The sequence below is a fragment of the Lepidochelys kempii genome, chromosome 24 (assembly GCF_965140285.1).
Source record: "Lepidochelys kempii isolate rLepKem1 chromosome 24, rLepKem1.hap1, whole genome shotgun sequence".
NCBI classification, from domain to species: Eukaryota; Metazoa; Chordata; order Testudines; family Cheloniidae; genus Lepidochelys; species Lepidochelys kempii.
In genome coordinates, this window is record NC_136403.1 from 166828 (window position 1) to 186746 (window position 19919).

A 19919-nucleotide genomic window follows, 5' to 3' on the forward strand; every position below is an offset into this window, starting at 1 on the left:
CTCCAGACTGTAATGTATTAAAACTAGGGCTGTTGATTAATTAAAGTTAACTCATGTGATTAACAAAAAAATTAATCGCAATTAAAAACATTAATCATGATTAATCACACTGTTAAACAATAGAATACCAATTGAAATTTATTAAATATTTTTGTATGTTTTTCTACATTTTCAAGTATATCTAATTCAGTTACAACACAGAATACAAAATGTACAGTGCTCACTTTATATTTTTATTACAAATATTTTCACTGTAAAAATGAACAGGAGAAATAGTATTTTTCAATTCACCTCATAAAGTACTGTAGTGCAATCTCTTTATCACGAACGTGCAACTTACAAATGTAGGTTTTTTTGTTGCATAACTGCACTCAAAACCAAAAAAAATGTAAAACTTTAGAGTGTACATGTCCACTCAGTCCTACTTCTTGTTCAGCCAATCGCTAAGAGAAACAAGTTTGTTTACATTTACGGGAGATAATGCTGCCCACTTCTTAATTACAATGTCACCTGAAAGTGAGAACAGGCGTTCGCATGGCACTGTTGTAGCTGACGTTGCAAGATCTTTACATGCCGGATGCGCTAAATATTCATATGCCTCTTCATGCTTCAGCCATTGTTCCAGAGGACATTCTTCCATGCTGATGATGCTTGTTAAAAAAAAAAAAAAAAAAAGCGTTAATTAAATTTGTGACTGAACTCCTTGGGGGAGAATTGTATGTCTCCTGCTCTGTTTTACCCGCATTCTGCCATATATTTCATGTTATAGCAGTCTTGGATGATGACCCAGTACATGTTCGTTTTAAGAACACTTTTACTGCAAATTTGACAAAATGAAAAGAAGATACCAATGTGAAATTTCTAAAGATAGCTACAGCACTCAATCCAAGATTTAAGAACCTGAATTGCCTTCCAAAATCTGAGGGATGAGGTGTGGAGCATGCTTTCAGAATTCTTAAAAGAGCAACACTCTGATGCAGAAACTACAGAACCCAAACCACCAAAAAAGAAAATCAACCTTCTGCTGGTGGCATCTGACTCCTGATGATGAAAATGAACATGCATCAGTCCGCACTGCTTTGGATTATGGAGCATAGCTGTCATCAGCATGGATGCATGTCCTCTGGAATGGTGGTTGAAGCATCAAGGGACATACGAATTTTTAGCACATCTGGCATGTAAATACCTTGTGACGCAAGCTGCAACAGTGCAATGTGAATGCCTGTTCTCACTTTCAGGTGACATTGTAATTAAGAAGCAGGCAGCATTATCTTCCATAAATGTAAACAAACTTGTTTGAGAGATTGGCTGAACAAGAAGTAGGACTGCATGGACTTGTAGGCTATAAAGTTTTACATTATTTTATTTTTGAATGTAGGGTTTTTATGTACATAATTCTACATTTGTAAGTTCAACTTTCATGATAGAGATTGCACTACAGTACTTGTATTAGGTGAATTGAAAAACACTTGTTTTTTTTACAGTGCAAATATTTGTAATAAAAATAAATACAAAATGAGAATACACACTTTGTATTCTGTGTTGTAATTAAAATCAATATATTTGAAAATGTAGAAAACATCCAAAAATATTGAAATAAATGGTATTCTATTGTTTAACAGCGCGATTAATCGCAATTAATTTTTTTAATCACTTGACAGTCCTAATTAAAACAAAAATCCAAAGGGGAACCACCAAAATAAGCACCTCCCTCTTATGAGCTCTAACTGTGCTAACCTTTCTCTTCCCATACACCTTCCATTCCCTTTTACTATCCTTCTTTGCCATGTTAAATAGTTGAGATTTTTGTGCTCTTCCAGAACAGAGGTAAGACTCTGTGTGGAGGAAGCTTGCTTAGACACTATGTAAGCTGAACCTTTATCTGCTCATGGATATAGAAGTTTGGTTTCCTAAAGACAAAGTACATAAACCACCAAGTTGAAGGCTGAGTTTGGATGGGGGGATAGTGAGGGTTCTAGGAAAATGCAGTCTAAATGAATTTATTCTAAGAATAGGTGCACAACTGGTTGAAACACTGTACTCAAGGAGTAGTTATCAGTGGCTTGCTGTCAAACTGGGAGAGTGTATCTATCAGGGTCTCTCAGAGGTCAGTCCTCGGTCTGGTACTATTTAATATTTTCATTAATGACTTGGATAATGGAGTGGAGAGTATGCTTATCAAATTTGCAGATGACATGAAGCTGGGAGAGTTGCAAGTACTTGGGAGGAGAGGACTAGATTTCAACAGGATCTTGACAGATTGGAGAACTATTCTGAAATCAAGATGAAATTAAAAAAAGACTAGTGCAAAGTACTACTCTTAGGAAGCAAAAGTCAAACACAGATACAAAATGGGGAATAACTGGGAGGCAGTAGTACTGTTGAAAAGGATCTGAGGGTTATAGTGGCTCACAAAGTGACTATGAATCAACAATGTGATGCAGTTGCTAATATCATTCTGGGGTATATTAACAGGAGTGTCATATGCAAGACATGGGAGGTAATTGTTCCATTCTACTCAGTATTGGGGAGGCCAATACTGGGACCAGTTCTGGGACCACACTTAGCATGTGAACAAATTGGAGAGAGTCCAGAGGAGAGCAAAAAAAAGATGATAAAAATTAGAAAATTTGACCTGTGAGGAAAGGTTAAAAAAAACAGGTCATGTTTAGTGTTAAGAAAAGAAGACTGGAGACCTGAGAACAGTCTTCAAATATGTTAAGGGCTATTGTAAAGAGGACGGTAATCAGTTGTTCTTCCTGTCCATTAAAGGTAGGACAAGAAGTAATTGGCTTAATCTGCAACAAGGGAGATTTAGGTTAGATGTTAGGAAAAACTTTTATTGATAAGGGGAGTTAAGATCTGAAATAGGCTTCCAAGGGAGGCTGTGGAACCCCATCATGTAGGTTTTTAAGACTATGTGTCAGGGATGGTCTAAGTTTACTTTGTCCTACCTCAGCTCAGGGGGCTGGACTTCTTGAGGGCCCTTTCAGCTCCATTGTTTCTATGATTCTACACGAGCTGTGGTGCTACGGGTTGGTCAGATACACTGAGAGTCTGTTTGTAATCTGTGAAGTTCTTCTGATCTGCAGGTGTGTGATAGCAAACCCTATAAAAATAAAGATTCTCAAGAGCTCACTAACAGCCTGACTCAACGAGAGTTAAGCCCTCAGCCTGAAGGAAAGGAGCTTGGGACATGTAAGGAGCCTGCAGAGGAGTCTCTGGAGTACAGGGATGAAGTGGAGAATGGCCAGAGCAGAACAAAAACCATGTCTAGGAAAGCAGACTCCCTGGCTTCAGGTCTGTGAAGGTCATATGCATGGGCAGCTGTCACTGTGTAAATTTTGCAGACAAATTGGGATGGGTCTTGAGTGTCGTCTAAATACAGATTCATTGAGGTTAAAATGAGGATGATTAGAAATAGTTGTTAATTCAGCTCCTTCCATGTGCCTCACTTTGGCTCTAGGTGGCCTAAATACCCAATCTACAAAGTATACCTGCCCCCATGTCAGTCATCTTAGCCCACCTGGACAAAAAACACCCATCAAATCTAAACTATTCTGATGGATTGTTTGTGGAACTCTCCCCTCCATGGGACTGGAGAGCCTTCCTGCCAGCTCCACAAAATTACTAATTTATGTAAGCTCTCCTTGCCAGCACACTTTTCCCTGCAGTTCCATCTATCCAGAGTACTTAGTTATTCTCTCTTTTCTCTCCCCCAGTCCCCGCCTGTGCGATCAAAATACACAGGATGACTGGCAGTGTAAATACACTAAGGGGGCATACCCCTCCTGTCCATAAATGCAGTTGGATTACAACTTGCTGGAGAAGATTCTACGTTTGTGTACCATGGTACCTAGCACATATGGAGATGCCATCTTGTTTTCCATGTTTAAGTATTAAGGGGCAGGCAGCACCTAGTGCACATTGGGATACTAGCATGTGCAACACCTTCTCACAGGCACAGGATATTCAGAGTCTCGCTAGCTGTGATTTACCTCTGCACCCAGCACTCTTACACAGTAACATAATTAGGGAAACTGCACTGGGGAGTGATCTGTGCAAAACACAGCAGAGGTTAAAACCATGTTCTCTGGTTTCTCTTTGTGCTCCAATCTAAAATCTCCATCCTTCAGAAGTTCCTCCTTCTAATCTTTTGGGGTTTCTTGGGCAGGATCTCAACTAGAAGGACAGTTGATCTGCTGCAGAGGTGTCTCTTCTGAAGGAGCATTGCCTAATAGCAGGGTCCTAGAACTGAGCTCTACGGGAAGCCCTCTGTGCTCTGCAAAAGCTGGGGTCACTGCTGTCGTGGACACTGCAAAAGAAAGTCAAACTGGAATTACTGACTCTGGATTTAATATAAAGCTGCCTCAACAGAACGAAAGCAACCCTTATGGTCTAGGAAGTGATAGTGAGACAAGATTAAACCAGAGATATGGAGGGACTGGAGAGGGTTCCCTTGACCTTGCCAAGCATGTTTTAGGGTCTGATTCAGCTACAAGGACAGGCTGCACGGGAGCTGATCGCTTTCCTGGAAGGAGCTCACAACAGAAGATAGCCCTTCAGTTCAAGTCATCAGTTAAACCTGGACACGCTCCTTCAAAATCAGGAGGAAGAGAAATGGAGAGATTATCTTTCCCTCTGGAAGGAAAAACTGAAGTGAGGAGGAATTGGTTGGGAGCAGTTAGAAAACTCAAGTTGAAGACACTGGAAAAGCATGTCCACTTGCAGGTCCCCAGTGACCATGTACTATCAGAAGCAGATGGTACTGGCTGCAGTGGAGTCTCTCCTTTTGGCCGGGAATCACAGATCAGATTAAAGTCAGATGAAAGTAACTGCTGCTTCAAGGTGCAGCAACAGTTTGAAGAGCTGGAATGTAGAGCAGTTCCTTCCGACATGGGACAAAGGGAGGATGAGCAGCAGCAGAAAATCATGGAAGCCACCGTGTGTGCAAAGAATAGCAAAGTCAGCTCTACTGGGGAGAAGGTTGTTCTCTGGACCAGGTATGTGCTCGTGCATCATATTTTATGTTCCTGTTATACTGTGTCTGCAGTGGCTTATCTCTCAGCTGCTATAGTTTCCCTTTTTTCCATCTTGCTGTCTCCCCTGTTCCTGATGTCTTTCCTTTTGTCTTCTCATCTATCTTCCTCTTGCTCTCCCGTCTAGTTTCTTACTAGAGCAGCCCAGAACAGCAGCATAACACTTTTCATCCCAGCTGTTAAACATACTGCCTTGTTTCAGGCAGGTTCTAATAATAAGTCCAATATTTTGGGCTGGGAAAGAAGTGGGTTTTCTCTAGGAGCCCCCCTGCACATGGGCAGCGTGTGAACCTCTGGCTGAGGGAGGCTAGCCCCCAGCCCCGGCTTATTGGGGGGATGGACTCAGAGCCTGGGGGACTACTGGAGCCACAGCTGCATGCAGGGAGCATCACGGCAGGCGGTGGGGTCATGCCTGGCTGTTTGGGGAGGCAGCGCCTCCCCCTGCCTATGCGACCCGCTGCCTATGCCCCTGCCTTAGAAAGGCTAAGCACATTATGTGAAGCTGGCCACTAGAGAGAGAGAGAGAGACTTAGGGTGAGAGCCATGAAGATGCCGAAGTCCTAGTTTTAGGCACACCTTATATTCACGAAACTCCTGCTTGGCTGTTGCCTAACTCTTGCACCTAAATTTACTCAGTGCCCAACTTTTTTTTTTCTTGGGCCATGTGTGCTACAGCCTCACTCTAGACAGCTAGGCATCTGTCTCCTGCATATGCATATACACTACTGCCCTATGATAGGCATCTGGACACACCTGTGTCCCACCTAAGCCTCACCGAGATTCATAAACAAGGAAAGATAGGTGTGTGGCTGCCCAAGTTGTAGGCAGGGGACCCAATCTGGTAGGTCACCTCTGAGCATGCCTACCAGATCCACCCTTTCTGGTGAGTTCATGCAGTATAGCCCTGCGGGGAGGATCTCCCTTGTAATCTTTAGCCTAGGGGCTAGGATACTCGACCACAATGTTATTGATCCTTATTTCAAGGCTCCTGCCCTACTAAGGGAGAGAAGGAATATGAACAGGGATCTGCCACCTCTCAGTTTAGTACCCTAACAACTAGGGTATGGACTATGCTGATGTGGCACTCCCTCGGTCTCTCCTATTGAAGTTCCATGCTAATTAAACAATGGAATACTTAAACTAAGCTAGAGAATGTAAGAGTGACTCCATGGCCGAGGCTAGCACACTTGTGGGAGGTGGAGATCCTTGCTCAAATCCCTTCTCCCTCAGGAGGGGGAGAGGGGGTGTCTCCTACATTTTGGATGAGTACCTTATGCACTAGGCTAAAGATTGCAAGGGTAGTCTTGCCCCTCTCCTCCCCCACACACACTGGCTCTTTTGTTTCAAATCCTGTACGCAATTTAAGCAGCCAAGCACCAATCTTTCTCCATTGTATGACTCACTAGCAGAGCTAGATGCCTTCTGTGCAGCCCAGACTTGGGTACCTATCTCTGAAAGAGGTCTGGTTCGTATTTCCCAGTGGCTAGATTAGGTGACTCTTGGCCTATTGTGCTGGCTTTGTGAGGTGCAGTCTAAGGCCCACCATAGGTGGCTAACTTGGGCTTTGGGGATTGCAGAGTTGTTCCTGTGACTTTTTTTTCTAGGCACCTAAAAGTTAGACACCGTGATGCTCAGCATTGTAACAACCTAAGTCCCTTTGTGCATCCCACCCTGACTCAGGCCGAAGTGCACTGGTGGGTTTTTTCATACTTGAGGTGGCTGTAGGGTCAGTCTCCTGCTCCAAGCTGTGTCCATAACTGTGATGTATTGCTTACAGGGAGGCCGATCGTGTCATTCTTACCACCTGCCAGGAGCGAGGAGCCCACTTGGAAACCTTCAGTGCTATCTCACAGGAACTGGGCAATAAAACTGCTAGTGAGGTAAGTGCTTGTATGTGAGAGGGGTGCAGATCATTTTGAAAGCTGTTAAGAAGGGGTTTGCAAACTGGGGGGTGGGGGGGTGTCACGAGGTTATGTGGGGTAGGGGTTTGAGCTGTCCGCTCCACCCCCAAAACCCACTTTGCCTCCAGTATTTATAATAGTATTAAATGTAAAGTAGTCACACTCAGAGGCTTGATGTGTGAAAGGGGTCACTAATACAAAATTTTGAGCACCACTGCTTAGGGTAGTGGCTTTCAAACTGTGGGTTGCGACCCAGGCCAGCAGCACTGACCAGGCTGTTAAAAGTCCTGTCAGCGGTACTGTCTGGCTAAGACATGCTTGTCCCTACCTGTTCCAACACCGTGCAGTGCCCCAGAAGCGGCCAGCAGCAGGTCCGACTCCTAGGCAGGGTGGCCACGAGGCTCTGTGCACTGGCCTTGCCCCCAGCATTGGCTCTGCACTCCCATTGGCTGGGAAGCTGGGGGGTGGGAGGCAGTGCCTGCGGGCGAGAGGTATTTGCATGCCTCCACCTAGGAGCGGGATCTGATGGTGGCCGCTTCTGGGGTGCAGCGCGGTCCGCAGTTTCAGGACAGGTGTGAAACCTGTCTCTGCACTCCAGCTGCGCCACTGACTCGGAGCTGCTGGAGGTAAGCCCTTGCCCCAGACCCCTCATCCCTGGTCCCACCCCAGAGCCCCGACCCCCTCCCATACCGCAAAGCCCTCAACCCAGCTCTGTTGGGTTGCGGACATCAACAATTTTGTTCAGCTGGGGAGCCAGAAAAAAAGTTTGAAAACCACTGGCTTAAGGGACTGAGAGATGGTTACTGCATTAGCCTGCGTGCCAAGCATACCTTGTGCCACAAAATGGAAAAAAAAAGTCCACCTGCATAGCTTATCAGTCTGTGCAGAAGAGTGCTGGGACTGTGATTGCACAAGGTTTTGGAATTTAGGATGGTGCATTAGCAGAGTTGTGAGCTGTTCAGAGATATCGTGACCCCAGTGGTGTTTCCCACCATCATGTACTAGCCTAAACTCTTGAATGTCTAATGTGCCTAAATCCCCTGTAGGTTGATTTTGTAAAGGCTTTGCCTTGAGGAAGCTCTGTGATGTTTCACACTGTTTGCTATTAACACTAGATCAGGGGTTGGCAACCTATGGCATGCATGCCAATTTTTAATGGCACACTGCTGTCCGCCTAACAGCAGTGTGCCATTAAAAATCCTGCCCTGCCCGGCCTGCTCTTCTCTGCTCACCGCTCTCTCCTTGCAGGACAGGCAAGCTTCCCCCAGTGTGCTGGGTTCCTACCCCTTCTCCTCTCCCTCCCTGTGGCCGATTAGCTGATGGCCCTTGCTACAGAGGGGAGAGGGGAAAGTGGAGCTGAAGCATGCTCTCTGCTCCAGGGACCTTGGAGAAAGGGGGTGGAATCAGCATATCCCCTCCAGCCTCCTGCCGTGCAGGGGGCTGGGAGCACCCGCATGACCCCAGCCCTCTGCCCTGACTCTTACACCCCCCACATCCCCACCCCCATCCCTCGCACCAAACGGGAGCTCCTGCACACCCACACCCCACACACATTCCCACCTGCACCCCTCGCACCAAATGGGAGCTGCCTAGGTAAGCGCTCCACACCCAAACTTCCTGCCCCAACCCTGAGCCCCCTCCTTCATTCTAGCTCTTAGCCAGACCCTTCACTCCCAGGCCTGTTCTCAGTGCAGAGATAGGAAGAGAATGGCTAGAACCAGGGAGAAGGTAGGTACCTACTTTATGTGGACAGGGCCGGGACCCTGACTGGTAGGAGCCTGTGGACGGAACCCCAGACTGGCAGTAGGCTGAGCTGCTCAGCCCACTGCTTGTCTGGGGTCCCGGCCACCGGCTCTGCTCAGCCCACTGCTGGTCTGGGGTTCTGGCTGCCGGGGTGCTGGCCACAGGCCCCGCTCAGCCCGGTGCTGGCCTAGGTGAATGGAACACCAGCGTAAGATCAGCATTTTAATTTAATTTTACATGAAGCTTGTTAAACATTTTGAAAACCTTGTTTACATATGACAACAGTTTAGTTATATAATATATAGATTTATAGAGAGAGACCTTCCAAAAAATGTTAAAATGTATTATTGGCATGCATGCGAAACCTTAAATTAAAGTGAATAAATGAAGACTTGGCGTACCACTTCTAAAAGGTTGCTGACCCCTGCACTAGATAATTAGCTCAACTCTGTAACTTAACTGCTTTTGTGTCCAGTATTTTTAAAATGGTTCCTGGGTACTACTTTTCTTTCTCCTGTGATGGGATTGGAGTGTGTTAAATGCTTCTGCTTTCACAGTAATTTCCAATCTTAGTGCTATGTATGGGTGGGACCTACAAGCTGCCCCACTGTGCATGAGTCATTTATTCTCAAGTCTCTCTCCATAATCAGGTGTCCCACCGCTTCAGGGAATTGATGAGGCTCTTCCATACATCCTATGATGGAAGTTCTGAGGATGAGGAAGACGCAACAAGCACCAGCAATACTGACCAGCTGTCGGATAAGGATCTGCTCCTCTCTGAAGAAGAACAGGATGACTAAACACCTTTGTGCTGGTGGACTAACTAGTACATCACAAATGTAGGTACTAGCCCGTTTGCTGCTAGAGGGATGCTCTGGTGGAGGCAGGAATATTTGCACAGGACTGTAACTTAAAATGGCACCTTAATTTTTTGGATAATCTTGCTACATGTATAACCAACTAAATTCATTCTACAGGAGCACAGGTCTAATGTTTGATACACAATTAATAGGATAATGTTACCCTGGCAGCTTTTCATTCCGCAAATGTGACCTGCATGACTAAAACTTAAAAAGATTCCACTGGGGCAAGGCCTTTCTCTGTGTAACAAAGATTTAAATTGAACATCCTCATGATTTATTGCAGATACAGCAATAAAAAACTTGTAATTACTGTATCATAAGATGTGTCCTGTTAGATGAAGTAAATGCTTTCCCACATTCAAATTTTGTAAATTTCATTACTGTCCCCTTTTTATATCTGGAAAGGCTATAAGCTGAAATGATCCATGTTTATTGTTCAGTCTCATTCTAAAGCATAATTCTGTTGTGATAAATAATGGACAATGCTGATGTAAACTGGTAAGTCTCGTACTTGAATTACAGAGGTCTAAAGCCACCCTCTCTATGTAACAGATGCAGCACAACTGTCACTTAATTTGCAGTAACATTTTATTCTTTAAAAAGCCAGTGCCCTAGTTCAACATTTAAAAAAAAAAATCAAAGTTTATCTTCTTCCTAAAGTGATAAGCGGTAGAGTTAATCTGAGTCTGCTTCCTCTTCAGATTCATCAAACTCCAAGCTTGTTTTATAGCATTGGGACAGCGTTCTTAGCTCATGTAGGGCCTCCTGAAAATCATAAAGTTCAACGCCTGCAGAGAAGAAGCTAGCCCAGCGCTGTACATCCACTCGATGCAGCTCCTTATATAAACTGTTGAGAGCACTGTACAGAGCAGGTGATGACTGCAGTGCTGTTAGGACAGGGATGCTTTCGACTGCTGTGGAAAAAACATCTCCCCTGAAACATCTCACATTCAGAGTATGTCACCATGTTCCCTTCCCATTCTACTTTTAAAATAAGTGTTCTACCAGGGAAAGGGGTCTTGAGAGCGCTTGTAGGACAGTGCCATTGGCATGCACTGGCCCTACTCCAACAGCTGGAAAAGGGCTAGCTTTAGAGGGAGGTATTCAAAAGCTGGCACCCTAAGTTCCTAAGCTTTTTTTTTTTTTTTAAATTAACCCCTTCCTCACATACAGGGGTATGAGAGAGGATCTTACCTGTTGAGCACCTAGGAAGCTTGTCCAGGAGGAAACCATGCTTGTTTAGAAGAGCAGAGAAAAATTGGGGGTATGGGGGTAACACTTTACATGGGCCCTGAAGCAAATATGAGGTGCTGCCAAGGAAAAAGGAGAGAATTATCCAAAATTCACTATAGACATTTCATAATTAGCAATCAGGGACCCCATCCCCCAAGCAGGCTAGTCAGAGCATATCACCGACCTGAATGTCCCTGGGCACCGAGCACGTAAGTAGCTTCCTAGAACCTCCTCCCCAGTTTCACAAGCATGTAGGGCAGACTTGGGTTGTGACCCTGGAGGAAGATTACTGCAAAGAAAAACAAGTAAATGCATATTGTAGGAGTGCCTGAACTAAGATGCTGGTAACTGTGTGGCTGAGCCACAGGGGGCCAGGAATGGTTCTACCCTGATCTAAAACCAGCCACATGTACTAGAACAATGCAAGGGTCCTGTAATTCTTAGTAACAAGAGATTCTTCCTTATTGATGCCAGCCTGTCAAGTGATAACCTGACAAGCAAAGCAGGCCTTCCACATATCCTAAAGGTTACTTGCTTCAGCTCTTTTGGACCAGTAAGAATTTAAAGGCCAGAGTCCCTCCCTTAAGAAGCCCCTATTGTCAGAGATCACCATGGATAGGGGCCAGCTCTGAAAGACAGGTATTTGATCTAGCTGTTTCTTACCTGATAAGATTTTCTTTGCCAATTCCTCTCAGCACAACAGACTGAGCAAAACAGCAGCTGTCCTTTTGCTCCCCACACGAAGACAATGGTGTCCATGGCACTGCAAGCTGGTAGCTGCACAAAGCATCTGGGAGAGACTGACCATATGCCATAGGAAAGGGTACAGCAGCCCCTGCAGCCACAACCTGAGAGAGAACAGGCCAATAGAAATGTCTGTAATAATCTGATCTCAGCTTTTTCTGGAGATCAGGGGGACTCCTGCAAGAGATCTGTATCCAAAACTACCAGCAGACAATGCAGCATGTTATATAACATCTACATACACAGAGGCTCAATTTATAGGCAAGAGGAAAGATTCTGCCAGTGAGAGTTGTGGGAACAATGCTCAACAGAAGACATGCATGAAACAGAATAGCTACAGTAACACATTCAGCATATTACTTCTACCTTACACTATTCAGCCCCTCCAGCTTCACTGTGGCCACTAATGATTTCCTTTAGAAGAACGCTACCTTTCTCCCAGAGCTGTTAAATGCATCTGCAAGCTGTACCATGGAGAACTGGGAAGAATGGAGCCTGTATGGAGCACTGAGGGTATCCAATGCTGTTGCCAAGATTGCACTGCTGTGATAGTTTAGAGAGGCCTACAGAAGAACAATTGAACCACAGCAAAGTTAGAGGAGGAAAAGGTCATTTAAGATTGAATTTCAGACACTTCCATTCCTTAACTAAACCAACTAAAAGCAGTTTCTCTTTGGAATGACCAAGGCAGAGCAGAACAGCCCTAAGGATACAAACTGTTACAGTTTAAAGCCCGAGTGACTTGACATTCATGCAGTAGAAATCTTAATAAAAAAACTGCTATTGTTGATTATCTCATTAGTAATTTTTCAAATGACAGAATAGTGTTATGGTCATCCCATATGTTCTGCTGTGCATTCCCAGTTGAGGGGCTCAGGTCACTGAGACCCAGTCCTGAAATCTACAAAGTTTTGAGCTTTCTGCACTTCAACTAGCATTGTAAAAAGCTGATTAAATCAGAAGGGAATGAGCCAGTGTCTGTCTGCAATTACAATGCTGCACCAATTTAGATTTCCTGTACAGTCACCCATATGCATTACCTCCAGCCTTGGACTGAACCAGTTAAACAAGAGTTGAGACTGCAAACTGAATTCAATCATGTGAATGAATCCATCTTAGTCCTGTAACTAGAGCCCTGCAAATCTGTGGATATCTGCTTTATATCCACAGACCATACCTGATCAGCTGTGTATACATATTTTGTATCCAGGCGGGCTCTACCTACAACACAAGGTAAGTGTGTGAGACAATTCAGGAACCTGCAATTATTACAACTAATGTAAAGGGCCATAACCCAGAGTTAAAATGGAGAGTGCAGTAAATGGCATCAAAGGTAATTGGAATGTAGGCTCATGTGTGAGCAGAAAACACCTGGTAAATACTTCAGGCCTGTGAGTAATCAAAGGGTTATTAAATAGATCACCAAGGTCACTGGACAGACCAGAACTAAGGGGTTGTAGGTTTAAAATTGAGGAAATATACAGAGATGGAGTTACATAATCAACTTCAAAATTAGGGATAGGATTAGGCAGGTCTGGAGAGACAAACTATTATTTAGAACTTCCCCCTATATAGAACATGAGCTTTATTTTTTAGCATGGGAGGATTTAGCCCTTCTGGCACAAAGTTCTGACTATATACACTAGTGTGGTCAGGCCTTTCCAGACAGAAAACGTTCCCAAAAGCTTCCAGTCTGCGTGCCCAGTCAGTGACCGTGTATACTCACATCATAATGTACATATGGGAGTGTAACAGGGGCTTCTGGTTTGAGTCCCAGACTTCCATTGAGTGACAGTGGGCAAAAGAGTGAGCTGTGAGTGGAGAGATGGACAATTCCCAGGACTGTGTTCATCAGCCTGTAAAAATCCTTCCAGGACACCTGCGGACAAAAGATGCCAAAAAATCCACACAGCTCTGCTTGGCACTTAAACAATTTAGCAATTAAACATGATGCCCCCAAATTAATCTGCCCTGGCCTTAGGCTCCTTTGGAAGTAAAAGTGCTATGTGAGGCACAAAGAAGGGCAGCTACTGTTGCAGTATCCACTGCACGAAGACACTCTTTTGCTCTATCTTCTTCCTTCTCAATATCTGTTTTATAGGAAGCAGCCTGAGTCAGAACGTGTGCACTAATTTCAGGAGATCAGGCACACTTTTTCCACTGCATACTTACCCCAACATTATGAATGACTGGAGTCAGTCCCCATGTCAGGATTCCTCTCCCTGAATACTCATCATGGAGCAGTTCTGTCACCTTAGCTCCAACTCCAGAAAATCCATTGTTCAAGTCGCACAGAATCTGAAAACCCTACACCAAAAGGGACAAATAGTGTTTGAATTTCTACCAAAAGTTCAATTGGCAGAGTTCCCTAAACAGGTCAGGTAAATGTAGCCCCATGTACCTGCAGATAATCACACTCTTCCACGTAGAAGTGCAATCTATCTTCCAGCTCCTCTAGGTAAGTGGAGTTGTGCAGGAGGCTTTCACCTTGTCCAAAGGCTTCAAGTTGACTGGACTCCCTAAAAGAAGGACAAGGTGAGCATTTAACTCCACTCCCTCTTTTTGTGTTTTTTAGCAAGTATCCAGTTAGGCTGATCCCTAAATTGCAGTCAGCAGCCATGCCCCTTTGTGAAGCTACCACTTTGCCTCAGTTTGCATTTGAAGTAAAATAAACATACCCATCATAGTTGTACTGATGTATCATGAAGATGCTTCTGGGATGCAGATGCACTCGGAGGTAATCAGACCAAACCTGCACGCTGCCTTCCAACTGGTGACCCTTCTGGGAAACATGCAGCTGTTTAGGGAGCTGAGATACATCTGCAAAAAGAACATTTGCAGATAAAGGTTCACCTTCCAACACTTAGCTTCTAATAACCCAGACAATGGGATCACAAGGCTCTCTGCTAAAGTGTTTTTGATTTTAAGCCAAGGCCCTAGTACTTTACACACAATTCTCTTGGTAACCTAGTCCCACACTTATTTCCTGTGCCCTTCACACCATGGCATTATCCCAAACCCCTGCCTCTGTCACAGATTCATAGCAACAGGATAGCATTATTATAAAACTATTACCTGTGCGTAAAATTATACTTTGTGCTAAATAGAGTGCTTTAGAGCTGAATACCAGCATACAACACCAATCAATGGAGGAAAGCAGCCACAGGAGGGAGTATGATGAATTTGGACTTAAAATAGGAGGAGAGATTAATAAGACTGGGACTTCTCAGCTTGAAAGAGAGACTATTAATGGGGGATATGATAGAGGTCTATAAAATCATGACAGGTGTGGAGAAAGTAAAAAGTGTTATTTACTCCTCATAACACAAGAACTAGGGGGTCACCAAATGAAATTAATAGGCAACAGGTTTAAAGTCAAACAAAAGGAAGTACTACTACTCACAACGCACTGTCAACCATGGAATTCTTTGCTAGAGGCTGTTGTGAAGGCCAAGACTATAACTGGGTTAAAAAAAAACCTAGATAAATTCATGGAGGATAAGTCCATCAATGGTGGTTAGCCTTAGTTTTGCCAGAAGCAGGGAGTGGGCAACAAGGGATGGCTCACTTGATGATTACCTGTTCTGTTCATTCCCTCTTAAGCACCTGGCATTGGCTACTGTCGGAAGACAAGATACTGGGCTAGATGGACCTTTGGTCTGACCTAGAATGGACATACTTATGTTCTCTAAGCTCATGATTGACTGCAATGAAGTCCCTTCCCCATTTCACTCGCTTTACAATTCTCCATTCCTGTGATCTTTCACCTAAACAGACATATAGGCACCGAAGACTTACATACCTTTACTGAGAGGAAGAGCTCTGGGACTGAAGTCTCCATCAGAGGATATGCCTCCCTGCAACAAAAAGCTCCGGAGACAGGTTTTATTATGGCATTGCCTCACTTGTAAATGGATAACAGGGCAATATAGTGGGAAGGGGCTGGGAACATTGTTCTACATCTGTGCTTCTATGGTACACTGTACTTTCATAAAGTCTTATTTATTTCTCTAATGATTTTATCCTGAAAGACCCCAAAGTGGTTCACACAAACAGCAGTACTGTGATGCATGCTGCAAGGCACTAGGGGAGGAGTGCAATCTTAATCAAGGACACTAATGGTAGATCTTCAGCCTGAATTTGTAGAACACAAGCTACAGAGATGTGTTATTTGGACAACATTTCATCCATTTCTTTCACATCAAAACAGAAGACCTTTGATTTGCACAGACAGCTGAACATTAGAGAGAAGACCCTTTCACAACTCTTGAACCCTCTTAAAAAAAAAAAAAAAAACACTGTTGGTGCAATGCTAATGGCTGCCTTTGGTCCACTTACAGTTATACTTTTCTCACAGTTTGTGCAAGAACAGCTTTCCCTCCTATACCCATCACCAATAATAAATCCAGAATCTACATTTGTGTGTACTGGCCTCCCTCTGATAGTCTTGCCTTTACTGCAGCTTCTCAGTCTCTCTGCCCTTGAGCATTGTCACTGGAGACATGGAGAAGTCAGCTGCTCTGCTGGTATTATGTTCAGAAAGGCCTTAGGAAGGTTTAAGGGGGAAATAATTCCAACCACATGTTCTTTTACAAAAAAGCAAGCAGGAAGATCAACAGGATCTGGGCAAGTGTGTACATGGTGTAGAGGAAGTAGAAAGGTCTAGACCAGAGGCGGGCCAACTTTTTGGTCTGAGGGCCACATTGGGTTTCCAAAATTGTACAGAGGGCTGGTTAGGGGAGGCTGTCTCTCCCCAAACAGCCAGGTGTGGCCTGGCCCCCCACCTCCTATCTGACCCCCCCGCTTCTTGCCCTCTGACAGCTCCCCCAGGACTCCTGCCCCATCCAACCCCCCTGCTCCCTGATGGCCCCTCCTCCTGACTCCTGCCCCATCCACCACCCCCTGCTCCCTTTCCCCTGACTACCCCCTGCCGCCCCATCCAACCCCTCCTCTCATTCTGACTGCCCCCTCCAGACTCCTGCCCCATCCAACCCCCCTGTTCCCCAACCCCTATCGACACCCCTGACCACACCCCCAAACTCCCCTGTCCTCTATCCACTCCCCCCGCCCCCTTACCACACAGCCTGGAGCACCAGTGGCTGGCGGCGCTGCACTGCCCAGAGCGGCGGGTCAGGCCGCGGCTCTGCAACTGGGCTGCCCGGTTGCCCAGAGTGTGGCGCGGTGCATTGAGGCTGTGGGGGAGGGGGAACAGCAGGGAGGAGCCGAGGGCTGGGCCACGCGGGCCGTCGTTTGCCCACCTCTGGTCTAGACACCAAAACCTACAAACAAGAAAAGCAACTATATCTAACAAAGCTTGTTGTCAAGACCAAAACTCTGTTAATTTAGCATCTCTGGTTCTAGGATACAAATCAAACCCATTCAGTATCTACACCTTGAGTTCTGGCTTCTCACCTCCAGTTTGCTGAGGTCTTGTAGAAAAAGATTCTTTGCAGGAGGGTCTTCTTGATGAGTCGACAGACTACCCGGCCTGAAAAATAAATCCCCTCATTATTTGTACTACAGGAGCACAAGGAGCCTCAGAGAGCAAGATCACACTGGGCATGTAGCAAGACAGTCCCCCCCCAAAGAGCTTACAGTCTAGTACAGGGGTGAGCAAACTACGGCCCGTCAGGGCTTTGGATCTGGGCCATGGATTTTCCACCCCCACTCTGCTCCAGGAAGCAGCCAGCGCCATGTCCCAGTAGCCCCTGGGGGATAGGGAGCAGAGGGCTCCATGTGCTGCTCTTGCCTGTGGGTACCTCCCCTGAAGCTCCCATTGGTGAGGAACGGGGAACCGCGGCCAATGGGAGCTTCAGGGGCCGTACCCACAGGCATGCAGAGCCCTCCCCCCCGGGGTGGCAGGGACATGGTGCCAGCTGCCTCCCCGAAAGGCACAGGGCCAGGGCAGGCAGGGAGCCTGCCCTGACCCTGCTGTGCGCCGCTGCCACCTCGGAGCAGCTCCAGGTAAACGTCGCTGGGCCAGAGCCCACAACCCAAACCTCTCCTGCACCCCACCCCACACTGTTATAGCAGCAGAGTAACCTCTGCAGCTAAGAGGATGAAAGAACAAATGGTAACACTCACCAAGCTACCGAGGTGTCTCTTTTCATGTCCCCATATAAACATCCCTCTTCTTTCAGAGAGTTGAGGCTTCCTGCACAAGAGAACAGGTCACAGGGTTTGCAGTACTTGGGGCTAAAGACAGTAAGAAAGCCCACCGTATTCTCCAGCCCAGATGAACCCCGCCCCCAAGAGGTTTGCCCGACTAGGCATCACGAGCCTGCACAGGCAGGGGGTGAAGCGCCGCTTCTAGCGCCACAGCCAGGGCCGGGGCAGAGTCAGCCACGCACGCCGGTGGGATGCCCGCCCCACTGGGCGCAGTCCTCGCCCGCAGCTCCCCGGACCCTTGGCAGGAGGGCCGCCCGCCCACCTTTCAAGTCCATCAGGATGAGGCGCGGCGCGTAGGTCTCCGGCCGGCCGAGGGTCCGCCCAGCGCGGTACAGCACATCGGGGCAGATCTCGCGCCCCGCCGCCTCCGAGTCACGGCTCCACGCAGCATCCTGCGGCGGAGAGAGACGGTCGGTGCGAGCAGGAGGCCGCGCCCCGGCCCCAGGGAGTTGCCAGTCCCCGGCACGCCCCGCACAGCGGCCTCCCGCCGGCCGGAGGGGCCAGGCGAGCAGGCGTCGAGATCAGATGGCCCGGGCAGGCAACGCGAGGCCGGGGAGCGCGTTTGGGCGGGGATTCGGCCGGCGGGCGCGGCGGGGGAGCGGGATGCCGGCAAGGCGGGCCGGGCCCGCGCCGGGGAAGGTCTCGGTCAAGGCGGGGGAGGCGGCTCGGGGGGGCCGAGGCAGGCCGGGGCGGAGGCCGGGGGGTCCGAGGCAGGCCGGGGCGGAGGCCGGGGGGTCCGAGGCAGGCCGGGGCGGAGGCCGGGGGGGCCGAGGCAGGCCGGGGCGGAGGCCGGGGGGGCCGAGGCAGGCCGGGGCGGAGGCCGGGGGGGCCGAGGCAGGCCGGGGCCGTGGGGGGGTCCGAGGCAGGCCGGGGCGGAGGCCGAGACCGGGCCCGGGCCGTGGGGGGGTCCGAGGCAGGCCGGGGCGGAGGCCGGGGCCGGGGCCGGGCCCGGGGCGTGGGGGGGGGGGGCGAGGCAGGCCGGGGCCGGGCCCGGGGCGTGGGGGGGGCCGAGGCAGGCCGGGGCCGGGCCCGGGGCGTGGGGGGGGCCGAGGCAGGCCGGGGCCGGGCCCGGGGCGTGGGGGGGGCCGAGGCAGGCCGGGGCCGGGGCGTGGGGGGGCCGAGACAGGACCAGGAGACTCCACACCTGCAGGTTCCACCAGTGCGCGCCCACGAACCCCGCGTAACTGCCCAGCTGCAGCGTCACCGCCGGCCGCGGGGTCCCGCCCGCCTCGAACATACTTCAACCGCCAGCCCCGGGACGGCCTGGAGGCGGGGCTTTGATTACTGACTTGGTCCCATTGGCTGAAGTACTTGTCATTTGAGAGTTTCACCAATCCACAACTAATGCCGCAAAATGTAGGCGGGCCATCTCCTGATTGGAAGCGGCGCAGCAGCGACCGGGTCATGTAACCTAGCAACACAGTCACGTGCGACTTCGCCGGCTGTCAATCTTCGCGCCGGTTGCGATTGGGCCGCCCCGGCCGTAGACCCCACCGCCCGACGGGCTGGGAGCTCGCGAGACCTCGTTTTCGCCTGCGCGAGCAGGGACCCCACTTGACCCGCGAGCCCACGGCCCCCCCTCCTCATGCCGCCTATAGCGCCAGCCCCGTGACACCCCCGCCCGTCCCGCCTAGGCTCAGACATCTCCTCCCTCCAGGCCGCCTATAGCGCCAGCCCCTGACACCCCCGCCCGCCCCACCTGGCCTGAGACATCTCCTCCCTCCAGGCCGCCTATAGCGCCAGCCCCTGACACCCCCGCCCGCCCCGCCTAGGCTCAGACATCTCCTCCCTCCAGGCCGCCTATAGCGCCAGCCCCTGACACCCCCGCCCGCCCCACCTGGCCTGAGACATCTCCTCCCTCCAGGCCGCCTATAGCGCCAGCCCCTGACACCCCCGCCCGCCCCGCCTAGGCTCAGACATCTCCTCCCTCCAGGCCGCCTATAGCGCCAGCCCCGTGACACCCCCGCCCGCCCCGCCTGGCCTGAGACATTCCCTCCCTCCAGGCCGCCTATAGCGCCAGCCCCTGACACCCCCGCCCGCCCCGCCTAGGCTCAGACATCTCCTCCCTCCAGGCCGCCTATAGCGCCAGCCCCTGACACCCCCGCCTGCCCCACCTGGCCTGAGACATTCCCTCCCTGCAGGCCGCCTATAGCGCCAGCCCCGTGACACCCCCGGCCGCCCCGCCTGAGACATCTCCTCCCTCCAGGGCCGCCTATAGCGCCAGCCCC

At 48.8% G+C, this 19919-nt stretch overlaps 2 protein-coding genes across 16 annotated transcripts in view; one reads left to right on the forward strand and one right to left on the reverse strand.

Moving 5' to 3' along the window:
- Positions 1-15344, forward strand: part of GON4L (gon-4 like) — a 58763-nt gene extending 43419 nt beyond the window's left edge. For 6 of the 9 annotated variants that reach the window (XM_073323166.2, XM_073323163.2, XM_073323161.2 and 3 more), the window contains 4 exons: positions 3093-3300; positions 4175-5003; positions 6817-6919; positions 9334-15344. In XM_073323166.2, coding sequence (XP_073179267.1) covers positions 3093-3300; positions 4175-5003; positions 6817-6919; positions 9334-9483 — 1290 coding nt within the window. In that variant the 3' untranslated portion in view covers positions 9484-15344. Of the gene's footprint in view, positions 1-3092; positions 3301-4174; positions 5004-6816; positions 6920-9333 lie in introns of those variants that run through there. The other 3 variants (XM_073323167.2, XM_073323170.2, XM_073323168.2) reach the window with 1 other exon arrangement.
- On the reverse strand, positions 126-19117 carry MSTO1 (misato mitochondrial distribution and morphology regulator 1). 7 transcript variants are annotated; one of them, XM_073323177.2, is made up of 15 exons: positions 18836-19117; positions 17954-18083; positions 17608-17677; positions 16936-17011; positions 16600-16802; positions 15326-15393; positions 14202-14343; positions 13925-14042; positions 13696-13830; positions 13250-13402; positions 11955-12086; positions 11443-11627; positions 10964-11068; positions 10741-10856; positions 126-650 (listed from the first exon to the last, which is right to left on the reverse strand). In XM_073323177.2, the coding sequence occupies exons 1-15, from the start codon at positions 18926-18928 to the stop codon at positions 610-612; spliced, it is 1767 nt and encodes a 588-aa protein (XP_073179278.1). In that variant the 5' UTR covers positions 18929-19117; the 3' UTR covers positions 126-609. The 7 variants fall into 7 exon arrangements, with proteins under 7 accessions (XP_073179278.1, XP_073179276.1, XP_073179274.1 ...); XM_073323175.2 differs by lacking the exon at positions 126-650 and adding an exon at positions 10117-10457 and having other exon boundaries at positions 18836-19111; XM_073323173.2 differs by lacking the exon at positions 126-650 and adding an exon at positions 10117-10460 and having other exon boundaries at positions 18836-19107.
- Between the last annotated feature and the right edge of the window lie 802 nt (positions 19118-19919).